Raw genomic sequence first — 13,439 nt, 5'->3', positions numbered from 1 at the left:
GCAAGAAGAAAGCCATTTCTCAAAGATATCCATAAAAAGTCTCGTTTAAAGTTTGCCACAAGCCACCTGGGAGACACACCAAACATGTGGAAGAAGGTGCTCTGGTCAGATGAAACCAAAATTGAACTTTTTGGCCACAATGCAAAACGATATGTTTGGCGTAAAAGCAACACAGCTCATCACCCTGAACACATCATCCCCACTGTCAAACACGGTGGTGGCAGCATCATGGTTTGGGCCTGCTTTTCTTCAGCAGGGACAGGGAAGATGGTTAAAATTGACGGGAAGATGGATGCAGCCAAATACAGGAACATTCTGGAAGAAAACCTGTTGGTATCTGCACAAGACCTGAGACTGGGACGGAGATTTATCTTCCAACAGGACAATGATTCAAAACATAAAGCCAAATCTACAATGGAATGGTTCAAAAATAAACGTATCCAGGTGTTAGAATGGCCAAGTCAAAGTCCAGACCTGAATCCAATCGAGAATCTGTGGAAAGAGCTGAAGACTGCTGTTCACAAACACTCTCCATCCAACCTCACTGAGCTCGAGCTGTTTTGCAAGGAAGAATGGGCAAGAATGTCAGTCTCTCGATGTGCAAAACTGATAGAAACATACCCCAAGCGACTTGCACCTGTAATTGGAGCAAAAGGTGGCGCTACAAAGTATTAACGCAAGGGGGCCGAATAATATTGCACGCCCCACTTTTCAGTTTTTTATTTGTTAAAAAGGTTTAACTTATCCAATAAAGTTTGTTCCACTTCACTTGTTGTTGATTCTTGACAAAAAATTTAAATTTGATATCTTTATGTTTGAAGCCTGAAATGTGGCGAAAGGTTGCAAGGTTCAAGGGGGCCGAATACTTTTGCAAGGCACTGTATCTTTTAGTGGGACAACACTGACAAAATGACACTTTGACACAATGAAAAGTAGTCTGTGTGCCGCTTATATAATATAGTTCATTTATTTTCCCCTCAAAAGAACTAAACATATAGTCATTAATATCTAAACCCCTGGCAACAAAAGTGAATACACCGCATGGGAACTACGTACATCCCTAAATGTCCAAATTGAGTACTGCTTGTCATTTTCCCTCCAAAATGTCATGTGACTCGTTACAGGAGTGCTGTCATCATTGCTGCAGAGATTGAAGTGGTGGGGAGTAAGCCTGTTAGTGCTCAGACCATACGCCGCACTCTACATCAAATTGGTGTGCATGGCTGTCACCCCAGGAGGAAGCCTCTTTTGAAGACAGTACACAAGAAAGCCCGCAAATAGTTTGCTGAAGGCATGTCAAGAAAGCACATGGATTACTGGAACCATGTCCTATGGTCTGATGAGACGAAGATTAATTTGTTTGGTTCCGATGGTCTCAAGCATGTGTGGCGGCGACCAGGTGAGGAGTACAAAAAAAAGTGTCTACATCAAGCACGGTGGTGGGAATGACCCCCCCACCCCCACCTCTTCAATCTCTGCAGCAATGCTGACAGCACTTCTGTAACAACTCACATGACATTTTGGAAGGAAAATGACAAGCAGTACTCAAGTTGGACATTTAGGGATGTACATAGTTACCATGCGGTGTACTCACTTTTGTTGCCAGGGTTTTAGATATTAATGGCTGTATTTTGAGGGGAAAATAAATTAACTCTATTATACAAGCTGCACACAGACTACTTTTCATTGTGTCAAAGTGTCATTTTGTCAGTGTTGTCCCATGAAAAGATATACTTAAATATATGCAGAAATGTGAGGGGTGTACTCACTTTTGTGATACACTGTGTATCATTTTTGTGTGTATGAGAATTGTTTCGTAGGATTGTCAGCGACCGTACGTTTGACATGTTTTAGCGCAGTGCACATGTGGCAGTCTTTGAAAAGCATACTTAAAAAAAAAAAAAAAAAATTATGGAAATACTTGTGATGATAAGCAGTACAAAATTGAATGAATAAAAAAATTGTTATTCAGCCTAGCTTTGATATGAAAAAGCATAACCAACACAGTAAAGCATTTCTGAAGGGCAGCAGAAAGAAAGAAGGACAATCTCTGTCTCTAAACAGCCTTTTTTCCTGCAAAACAAGTCCGCCAATACCATGATTCAGCATATTAATACGGAATATTCTCGAGTCGCTACCATCATGCACTGCTTGTGAATGAGATCATTTGTCCAGGGGCAAGCGGTTGGATCATGCAGCACTGCATCCATGTTGATCCGTGATGATTGACCGTAATGGTCCCTCTGACATGCTCATGAAATAAGACTTAGCAGCTGGAGAAGAATCAATTTCTCCTCCTGCTGCACCCCATTCTCCAATCACCACCTCCCCCATGCCCATTATCAAACCTATTTCTACTGATCTACCTTCCTGTCCCTCCATCTAATCTCAATCTAATGGTATATCAAGAAAACAATTGCAGTTTGGTGAGAAATCCGCAGAACCTCATGTTTAAACCCTTGATGCCTGAATTTACATTTAAATCATTGGCTGCCATTGACAGTGCTAAACGTCCAATCCATTTTGACTGGGAAGGTCGAGTGAACCAATGAACTCCCAGTCAAAATGGACTGGACGTTTAGTCCCGTCAATTGATGTTTTTAATATACATGCGCAACACATACTCTATGAATACTATACTTGTACCTGAGTTGGCAGTGAATGAGTTAATAATTATACAGTGGTACCTCTACTTACAAACTTCTCGACAAACAGAATTTTCCGGTTACAACACGCTTGAACGGGAAAATATTGCCTCTTATCAAGAAAGAAATTTCAGGATACGAGAGGCAAAAATACTGTACAGGATTTATTTACTTGCTGCTTTCTGCTTATAAATGTGGAGCCATAAGATCCTGCTGCCCTAAGGGGCATAAGCTTTCCTTTTATGCTTAAGAAATGAGATGCTGCTCTCCTAATGGCCTATTGTCGATGACGTATTACTTTGGGTGTCGCATTATGATGACCTGCACAGGCGTGACGGTGTTGTTATACCAGGGCTGCGTTTCAATCGCGGTTTACATGAGCCCTCGCTCACTTGCCCTAGCCACCGCCCCCCGGGGGAATCCCCGCCTCCATCTTAAGGGCCGTTCCAATTCCCAAAACAGCGAAGTGAACTTGGTGAGATGGACCCTCAGAGGGCTCAGTGATCGAGTGAAAAACACTGGTCACTCCGGAGCTCCATGTATCACACAATGCATTGCAATGGTGCATGGAAAATATGTCCATGCGGTGGTGATAATGAAGCTCAAACACCGTTGGCTGCTGTATATATACCACCAAAGAAGAAAATTAATTAAGCTGCCAGCACAGTGTTTGAATGTTATACCAAACTGCCTTTCGAATTGTAAAATTCATCATTGTTGTTTAAAAATAAAAATAAAAAAATTAGACTGTATGTGGCAGTTATAGCAGAACATATGGAAATAAAAATATATAATATATAGAGAGAGCGAGATGTGTGTATATATAAAATTGAAAAATGCAACTAAAAATCCTAAATTAAAAAAAAAATACAATAAGATAAAACTATAAAGGAAATATAGAAAATTTTGAATAAAATTCTTATTAAAAGAAAGTCATTTTTAAATATTAAAAAAACAAACAAAAACAAAACTAATACCTAAAATGTTTCTGTATTCCATCAGTGCTTTATGTATATTTATTAAATGTAAATTCAGGCATCAAGGGGTTAATATCATGCCAAATTTTCAGGACATTTGTATGTGGTCTATATTACTGTTGTTATTATTAGTGTTGCAAAATATTTGTCATAGGATGGCTTACAACAGGGTTCACTAAATCCGGACCTCGGTGCCACTTTTCCTGTCGTGTTTTCCATGTCTCCCTCCTCCAGCACACCTGAATCAAAATAATCAGGATCATTATCAGGCTTCTGGAGAGGTTGCTGATGACATAATCATTAGAGCTGTCCCGACTAGTCGACATAGTCGACGTCATCGATGACGTAAATCCGTCGACGAGCACAACATCCCGTCAACGGTTAATGAAGGGTTAAAAAAATATATGCGTGGAAAGTTCAGAATGTCGGATGCTCTGTATGCAAGCGGGGAAAGCGGCACAAAGCCAAAAAAAAGCGCACCAGAGTGTCCAAAAAATTGACTTATTTCAAAGAAACAACGGCGGGTACACTCTTCTGTCCTGTCTCTTCAGTGCCAAGCTTGGCTGCACGTCGGCCGTGAATAAACATCTCAAATGCCGTCACCCAGTTTGTAATTAAAAAAAAAAATTTTTTCATTTTTTGTACACCAGAGGGTGCTGTCGCCTTATTGAATACTAATGTTTCATTGACAATGGGCCTATAAGTGCTATTAGTATTGGCCTTAATGCTAACTGAAAGGTTTATTTCATGTTATGGTTTATTTTATGGTATAGAAAATTATATAAGGTTAAAAGGTCATAAATATATACAGTAAATACAGTGATTGCACTCAAGGGAGAGATTGTCAATGATAAGGTAATAAATTAAGGTAAAGGCAATTCATTGATATATAAATAAGGTTTAAAAGGAAGAAGGTGAAAAGTTTTTGTTAATTTCTAATTGTGTTGTTTTATTTGTGTGCACCGCAGCTCTTACGGTGTGATTACATCAAGGATGGAATAAAAGTTGTAAACCATCAGTTTAAGAGACCACCTTTTCAATCGGGATGCTACACTAGTTAATTCTATCAGCATTTGAACTCATTGTTTATTTGTGATTTATTATTGTTATTTACGTCTTTATTTGTACTTTAATAAATAATTGAAGTGTTCCAATATGTTTTTTGTGAATTGATAAGCGTCAACAAAAATTTAATTGATAAATTAGTAAACAAAAACCAAAAAAAAAAATTTTTTTTTAATTATTAGATTAGTCGACTAATCGTAAAAATAGTCGGCTGACTAATCGGGAGAAAATTAGTCGTTTGGGACAGCCCTAATAATCATTTGATTCAGGTGTGTTAGGGGAGAGAGACGTGGAAAACACGACAGGAAAAGTGGCACCGAGGTCCGGATTTAGTGAACCCTGGCTTACAATATGTTCTTACTCAAATACCATTTCCCTTTTTTGGTTGAATTTTTTTTTTTCTTTTTTTTTTTAACATGCACAGATTTGGGTGTACTATCTGTTTGCATAAAACTGTTACATATGTAAGCCATGTACTCTATTGATCTTCAGGTTAAATAGGTCAGCCGCCTTACATTTTACCATTTATTCTCATTTACACTTATCTTGCTGACAGGAGTGTAAATGGCTTTCTGTTGGTGGGGGCTGGGAGCTCCTAAGGGAACTGTTCCACTCAGAAGCAGTGACAGGCTGGTAATGCCCCCAACCACTACCATCTCCAACCACACTCCCAATTTCCCTCCTCAGCTTCACTCATCTCGATGCCCCCTCCCCCTTCCCAAGTACCAACAGCCTAGACAAGCACCTTGATTATAATTGAATTTTGGGGACGCCTGCTGTGTGACCAGGGATGTATTGTGAAAGGGAGAAACAGAGGAAGGAGAAACGAGGAAGATGGAGTGCTGTAAAGGTTAGACCAGTGACAGAGGTGGAGATTGAACAGGATGGAAGAGGAAATAGCACAGTGTTATGTAGGAAAGTGGATGGCAGGGCAAAGTGAACACACAGAGGACACAGCGCAGAGGAAGCTGCTGAGGATTAGGTATATTTTTGCATACAATTTTTATGCTTCACTGTTAAATTGCTGTGATGCAAGCATCTCTGGCACTTCGATTTTACAATTAAAAAGCGTTTCTTATCAGGCAGCAGTTGACAGATTATAAAAGCTTCCTAACTCCAGGCTACATTACAGAGAGAACTTTGCTTGAAGGTAACAGTACTGTAAATGCGATACCATCTTCACATTCACGGCCTCAATTTCACCCTGAGGAAGTGTAACGCTGATTTCACAAGAAGGTTTAATGCTAAAGGGAAAAGGTGATTGATAAGGCCAACATTACTAGCCATACTGTGACAAATAATGTGTTGTTTTTCATATTTCAATGAATTACCAGTGGAATCCAATATTGTTTAATTCATAAAATGAAATCGATGAAAAATAATATTAGGATGTGTCCGCATTACATTTGATTAACTCTTTAGCTGCCATTTACACTCTTTTCACATTGACCACACAGCAAATTTAACATTGTACAACCATATTTTTCGGACTATAAGTCGCACCTGAGTATACCTCGCACCAGCCAAAAAATGCGCAATAACGAGGAAAAAAATATATAAAGCACACAGAGTATGAATCGCATTTTGGGAAGAAATTTTTTTGATAAAAGAACGTGCATATCATCTTGAAAGGCAATTTAAAGTAAAAAATAAAATGGAGAACAACAGAGTAACGTTCGCATTTCGCTACTACCTTACAATTTTCTCGCTAACTCTAAACTTTTTTCTGCTGCTTGTTGACTGTTTTCGGCTGCACATTACAATAATTTAGGGCTGTCAAACGATTAAAATTTTTAATCGAGTTAATTACAGCTTAAAAATTAATCGTAATCAATCACCATTCAAACCATCTCTAAAATATGAAATATTTTTCTGCAAATTATTGTTGGAATTGAAAGATAAGACCGATATAGACAATCAACATACTGTACATAAGTACTGTGTTTGTTTATTATAACTATAAATCAACAAGATGGCATTAACATTATTAACATTCTCTTAAAGCGATCCATGGATAGAAAGACTGGTAGTTCTTAAAAGATAAATGTTAGTACAAGTTATAGAAATTTTATATTAAAAACCCTGTTTGAAAAAATGTTTTCGTTTTAATAAATTTTTTAAAATTTTCAATCAAAAAACAAACTAGTAGCCCGCCATTGTTGATGTCAATAATTACACAATTCTCATGGTGCTGAAACCCATAAAATCAGTGGCACCTAAGCGCCAGCAGAGGGTGACCAAACACCAAAAAACACAAGTAACAAGTGGACATTACACTGTGCTGTCATTTTAATCTGTTTGAGTGGGACATATGTGTTAAAATGCATCAAATATTTTAACATGATTAATTTTTAAAATTAATTACCGGCCGTTAACGTGATCATTTTGACAGCCCTATAATAATTGCAAGTTGTCATGTACAGAATATGATTTTGTTTTCAGTGCCATTTTGTTTAGCACTTCTCGGTTGTTTTTGTTTTTATCAGTTACGGGCAATGTTGAAACAAAGGCCTTGAGTGCCCTTTTGATGTTTAGTGTGAAAACAACATGTGAAATGATATACCGTATTGGCTCAAATATAAGACGGCACTGATTATAAGACGACACCCTCTTTTTCAAGACTCAAGTTTGAAAAAAAGACTTCTTGAACACCAAATTAATTTTTATACAGAAAATAATTACAGTACATCTGAAACAAATGATTATAACAATATATGGGAGAGAAAAAGCATGTTATTTTGCCTCATTCAAATCCTAATATCTGAACATTTAAATATGTAAACTAAAGTGCCACACATTCGTAAATTAATGGCTTCTTGTTTTTGAAATGTATATAAACCAATCTATTGTGATAAAACAAAAGTGCAATATCTCCATTAACCATCAAAGCGAGGTCTAGCTGTAACTGTAGTTTTGAAACAAATCTGAATAAGTAAAAACATTGCAATAAAATAATGCATACTGGTTAAACTTGAGAGTAGCTAAGATCTGTCATGACAGAACATTACTCCTCAAGTTCAGCATTCGCTTCAATGATATCTGGCGCCATCTAGCGTCATGAATGGGTATAATGTCTAGACCCAGAATATAAGATGACTCCCACTTTTTCAGTCGTATTTCAATGCAAAAAACACAGTCTTATATTCGGGCCAATACGGTAATAATGTGTGAATGATTTTATACATAAGTCCCTCTAAAACAATGGTATCAATTCCACAAAGGGGCAAGAGGGTCCTGGATTTCGTTCTAACCAATGAAGAGGTCATCTTTTCACCAATCTGATCTCCTACAATTGTAATTAGTTGATTGCAGTCAGGTGCTGCTTGTTTCAGCAGAAAAAATCATTGGTTAATCTGTTTGCACAGTCTTGGTTGAAATGAAATCCAGGACCCTCTTGGCCCTTTGTGGAATTGGTTTGACACCCCTGCTACAGAGTATAAGTCGCACCCCGACCAAACGATAAAAAAAACTGCGCCTTATTGTCCGACAATTACACACACTAAAACTAAGTAATGACATGATTAACCTTCCTACTGTTTAAACAGCTTTGATTTTATATCCTGAGCTCGGAACTGCAATTCCTGGAGAATTTACGATGAGGCTTTGCTGTGATAGATACAGATCAATCAGGTTACTTCCTGTTGACTTAGGAATATTTCAGGGACATGTCCTGTTGATATCGGGTCACCATCTGTTGATTTGGGGACATTTTGAGGACACATTCTGTTGATATCAGGTCACTTACTGTTAATTTGGGCACACATGTTGTTGTTTTTTGCCATTGAGAATTTGGACTTACATTGCCATCAATGGCATTGACTTACATACAGTATTCGTCATTTGAATCCAAGTACAGTGGCATCAACAGAATTGACATACATGGCCGTCAATGGCATGGACGTGCATAGCCCTCATTGGCATCTGTGTACATGGGCGTCAATGCAATGTAAAAGCCATTGGAAATAAATGGGAAATTTGGACATACATGGCCGTCAATGGCATGCACGTTCATGGCTGTCAATGGCATTGACTGACTTGGGCAACAGTTGAATGTCAATGGACTGTCATGGTAAAGACATTAGAATTGAAAGGGACAGTTTTTAGAGAATTTTGCGGAACCGTATGTTGCCAAATTCTGTATAAAACTTTTATGCCTCTTACCGTCGTAGATTTTTTTTTTTTATGTGTAAATTATGCGATTTGGTCAAAAATTGTAGGACAAGTATTGTTTTTAATTTTTTTCATTTTTCAAAAAACCTGCATGTAGGGTCAAACGGAAAATTTGGAGGTGCGGGTCATTCCTTGCGTCACATAAAAATTCCGGTCAATTCCGCGCCGAAGAAAAAAAAAAGGTATTTTACTATTAACTCATATGCTGCCATTAATGACAGCAAAGCTCCCTGTCTGTCGCCGTCAATGACACCCAAACAAGACCATTCAATGCCATCCATGCTAGTTAAAATGCATTGGATGTTTAGTGCTGTCAATGACAGTGAATGACTAATTTATTACGGGTTTAGTTTTTCATTCATTAAAAAAGTGATTTTTTTTTTCCTGAGCAAAACGCACTAAACCACTTTTTTTTGTCTTCTCTTCCAGATTTTATCTAGTCAGTGGTGGAGTGCCCCTCATCATCTGTGGGGTCACCGCAGCTGTCAATCTTGACAACTACGGTAGCGGGGAGCAAGCACCCTAGTAAGTTCACAGAGTTTAATTTAACAAGTTCAATGGAAACTGTGGGTGTCAAATAGTAAATAAAGGGAGTACAGGTAGTCCCTGGTTTATGAACGAGTTCCGTTCCTGCCCTGGCGATGTAACCCGGATTTCCGCGTAAATCGGATTTAACCCTTTAAATACCTCAAAACACCCTCTAAATTGAAAAAAAAAAAAATCCAAAAACATGTATTATACGTCATTGTACTGTCCTCGCCAAGATATTAGAGCGAAGTCCTGGCTAGACAGTGAGCTAAGCTTCGAAATGACGATGTCAGACGTTCGTGTGGTTTGCTGACTTTATTCAGCTGCTAATGACATCAACACTTGCGGAATGAAACTAAAATAAAATGAGACGTCTCATCTTCAATAACAGTAATTCAAATTTGCATTTACAAGTAGCTGCTGATACAGCAATCACAAATGATTAGCATGTATCAGTTAGCGTCCGTACATCATAAAAAAACAATCACATAAACTTCCCCTAAATATTCGACCACAACTGAAAACGCACAATAAACTGTACAAAAGGGATAATATACAGCCGTCGCCTCTGAATGCTTCATAAGCATGTGTGCGTGTGTGGGGTGGGCGCGTGTGTACATGCGCTCGCTTCCTGCGCCAAAATAAAAGCATGCATCACAAAACAAAAGTCAATATTTAAAAAAAAAAAAAACGATGAGACTCAGGCATCGTAAAGTCGAAATCACGTAAGTCGGTGTCGGGACTACCTGTAGTAGTTATTAATCAATTAATAAACTAAATCATAGACTCAATAATATTGACGTGACACGGGAAACGGGGCCGATCCATAGGGGGCCTATTTTCTAAAACTTCTAATTCAAATACCTTAGCCATATTTGAGTCTCCATGAGCAGCGGCATCAAAAAATTCAAAGTCAGTCCCTTATAAAATCCTGAGTAATTATTTTTTATATGAGTATAACAAAACCTAAAATGGCTATAAAAGTCTCAGATTTTACACTATACAGTATACACAAAAATCACCAAATGCAGAGATAATCACCTATATTTTCAGAATCAATACCAATATTTAACATACAAATTTTTTTACCAAAATAGCAACTTAATTTTTTTTTTTTTTTACTGCAAGTTTTCAACAGCTAATAAATCACTCAATTTAACATCAGAAACTTAATATTTGAGGAAAACATGCACAATCAATTGCAAATAATAATAATAAAATAGATTATTAATAAATTCTATATGCAATCACAACTTATTATATAATAGAATAGCCCTTTATTATCATTATACACTATATACTGTTAACGAATGAGGCTAACGGCCACTTGATGTAAACAGCGCTTTTCTGGTGAAAATTATTGTGAATAAATGCTTAAATCCCCGAACTCTTTATCGATATGGACGTAAAACCGTCTCGATTCTTGGTTAAAAGCAAAGAAACCATGCAGTTAGCGTTTATTTTACGTATATATGTTGAAGTACAATGCTACTCTGTGAGCGAATGAGGCTTGCAGCCGCCTGACATGAACAGAGCTTTTCTGGCGAAAATTATTGTGAATAAATGCTTAAATCCCTGAATTCTTTATAGATATGGGCGTAAATCAGTCTCTATTCTTGGTTAAAAGCAAAGAAACCATGCAGTTAGCGTTTGTTTTACATATACATGTCGAAGTACAATGCTACTCTGTTAGCAAATGAGGCTAGCGGCCGCCTGACGTAAACAGACCTTTTCTGGCAAAAAATCTTATGAATAAATGCTTAAATCCCTGAATTTTTTATAGATATGGACGTAAAACAGTCTCGATTCTTGGTTAAAAGCAAAAGAAACCATGCAGTTAGCGTTTGTTTTATATATGTCGAAGTACAATGCTATTTTGTTAGCGAATGAGGCTAGCGGCCGCCTGACGTATACAGACCTTTTCTGGCAAAAAATCTTGTGAATAAAAGCTTAAATCCCTGAATTCTTTATAGATATGGACGCAAAACAGTCTCGATTTTTGGTTAAAAGTAAAGATGCACCGATACCGATACTAGTATGGGCAGGGGGCGCCGATCCGGCCCGAAATGGTGGTATCGGTATCGGCGAGTACCAACAAAGACGGCGCCGATACCATTTACGGGTCCATTATTATAACATTTGACCACAGCCTTTTTCTCCTCCTGGCGCTCACTACACTCTGTCTCTGTGTTGTGTGATGACACGTGAACACCAAGCAGCTATCGCTATTGGCCTGCTCCAGACCAATGAGAGCGGGCCAATAGCCACTCCTGACCAATCAAAAGGGGGCTTTTTCATATGGACGAAAAACAAACCAGGAAATATGGCGGCGCCGCGGCGGTCGGGAAATATTTCCAAATAGAAATCCCGTCGATTAAAATCAATGGCTGCATGCAAGATTTGCGGCCCGAAAGTTTGGAGATGTGGAGTTAAATCGGCCAGTTTCAATACCTCGAACTTGATAAAACATTTGAAGACGAAACGTGAACGAACACAACGAGTTTGAGCCTGCAAAAGCAGGACTGCTATCCAGAGGGAAGAAGGCCGCTGGACCGGAGCAACAATCTCTGGTTAGTTCACTTCGTCTACTTTACTTTTATTGTCTTTTACTGAAAGAAATGCCGCAGTAATTTGGGAAGTGTTTCCAAAGTATTGTTGCCACCTTTCAGAAATAGAAATAAGGGACTCCCACCTCCCGAAAAAAAGGAGAGACGGGATGCTGTGGTCAATTATTATTACTTATAATTGTTAGCATCCGCAAATGCGGAAACAAGGTTGAACGATAAGATTGACGGTTTGAAGGTTGCCGATAAGACGATAGGCAGCGGTTACAAACGAGAGCAGCACACTAACAGAAAAACCCAATGCAGGGGCATAACAAGCAAATGTAGTGAGATTATTGTGCCAGATGTCAAATAGCGATCAGCAAGGCAAATATCTCGACAGCCTTCTCTGAGATCACCCGTGCTTAAAAGCTGCGTTGATGAGCCTGCATTGGATTCAAGTGCCACGCCCCCACGCCCAGCAACAAAACACAATCTAACCAGCAGCAGAATGTGACAATAATTTCATGAAAATTGCACTGTTTGGACTTTGAGAGGTTTAAAAAAGTTTATTCAGTTCATTCAGAGTTTATTATTATGAATTTATTTTTACTTTCTTACTGTTGGGCTAGTATTATACATGTTTTATTAATTTCACAAATTTAGCACTATTTTGGCCTTGAGAGCGGAAGGTTTATTCAACTATTGTCTACTAGGGTTTAGTGTACTTTTTCCTGTTTTGCAAAGGTAAGCAACAGCCTGACAAAGCCTTGATAGTAATGATTTCACATCCAATTATGTAGCTCTTTGGGGGGGGGGGGGGGGGGGGGGAATTAAGAAAAAATATATATATATATATATATATATATATATATATATATATAAAATCGAGGTGGTATGGTATCGGTATCGGCCGATACTGCATAGTCAGGTATCGGTATCGGGGCCAAAAAATGGTATCGGTGCAACACTAGTTAAAAGCAAAAGAAACTGTGCAGGTAGCGTTTATTTGACGTAAATATGGTGAACAATGAGCCTAGTTAGTTAGGAATATTAGCCGCCTCGATGTGTAAACAAAGAAAATTCTTGCAAATATAATGCTTCAATCACTGAATTTTTTATAGATATGGATGTAAAACTGTCTTGATTCTTTGTTAATGAGCTAAAAACCGGGCAATTATTCATCTACTTTATGTATATATGTCGAAGAATGATGCCAATGTCGTAGCGGTTCCCATTCTCCCATTGATTTTTTTCATGTTTCAAAATGCATGCATGGTACAAAAAATATAATATTTACCTTGAATCCTCAAACAAATCACTCCTGAGACAATCCTTCCTGTTTATATGCAGTACAGCTTTCGTAGTCATCAAAAATCCAAGCTTAAACCCGGCTTTAACATGACCGTGTGCCGTCCTCGGCTGTCTATTACTAAATGAAGCTTCAAGCTCGGCCCCCTTTGGTAAGGCATGACGCAATAAGGAAGTGTCAGGTCAATAGGTAACGATGT

The 13,439-nt window shown here is 38.2% G+C and overlaps 1 protein-coding gene across 8 annotated transcripts in view; it reads left to right on the top strand.

Annotated features, from left to right (window-relative positions):
- Positions 1–13,439, top strand: part of LOC130922696 (adhesion G protein-coupled receptor A1) — a 264,480-nt gene that overhangs the window by 241,716 nt on the left and 9,325 nt on the right. For all 8 annotated transcript variants that reach the window (XM_057847627.1, XM_057847628.1, XM_057847625.1 and 5 more), the window contains one exon: positions 9,287–9,382. In XM_057847627.1, coding sequence (XP_057703610.1) covers positions 9,287–9,382 — 96 coding nt within the window. The remainder of the gene's footprint in view (positions 1–9,286; positions 9,383–13,439) is intronic.

The sequence above is a fragment of the Corythoichthys intestinalis genome, chromosome 10, assembly GCF_030265065.1.
Source record: "Corythoichthys intestinalis isolate RoL2023-P3 chromosome 10, ASM3026506v1, whole genome shotgun sequence".
In the NCBI taxonomy this organism is placed as follows: domain Eukaryota; kingdom Metazoa; phylum Chordata; class Actinopteri; order Syngnathiformes; family Syngnathidae; genus Corythoichthys; species Corythoichthys intestinalis.
This window is presented reverse-complemented; position numbering and strand designations above follow the sequence as displayed.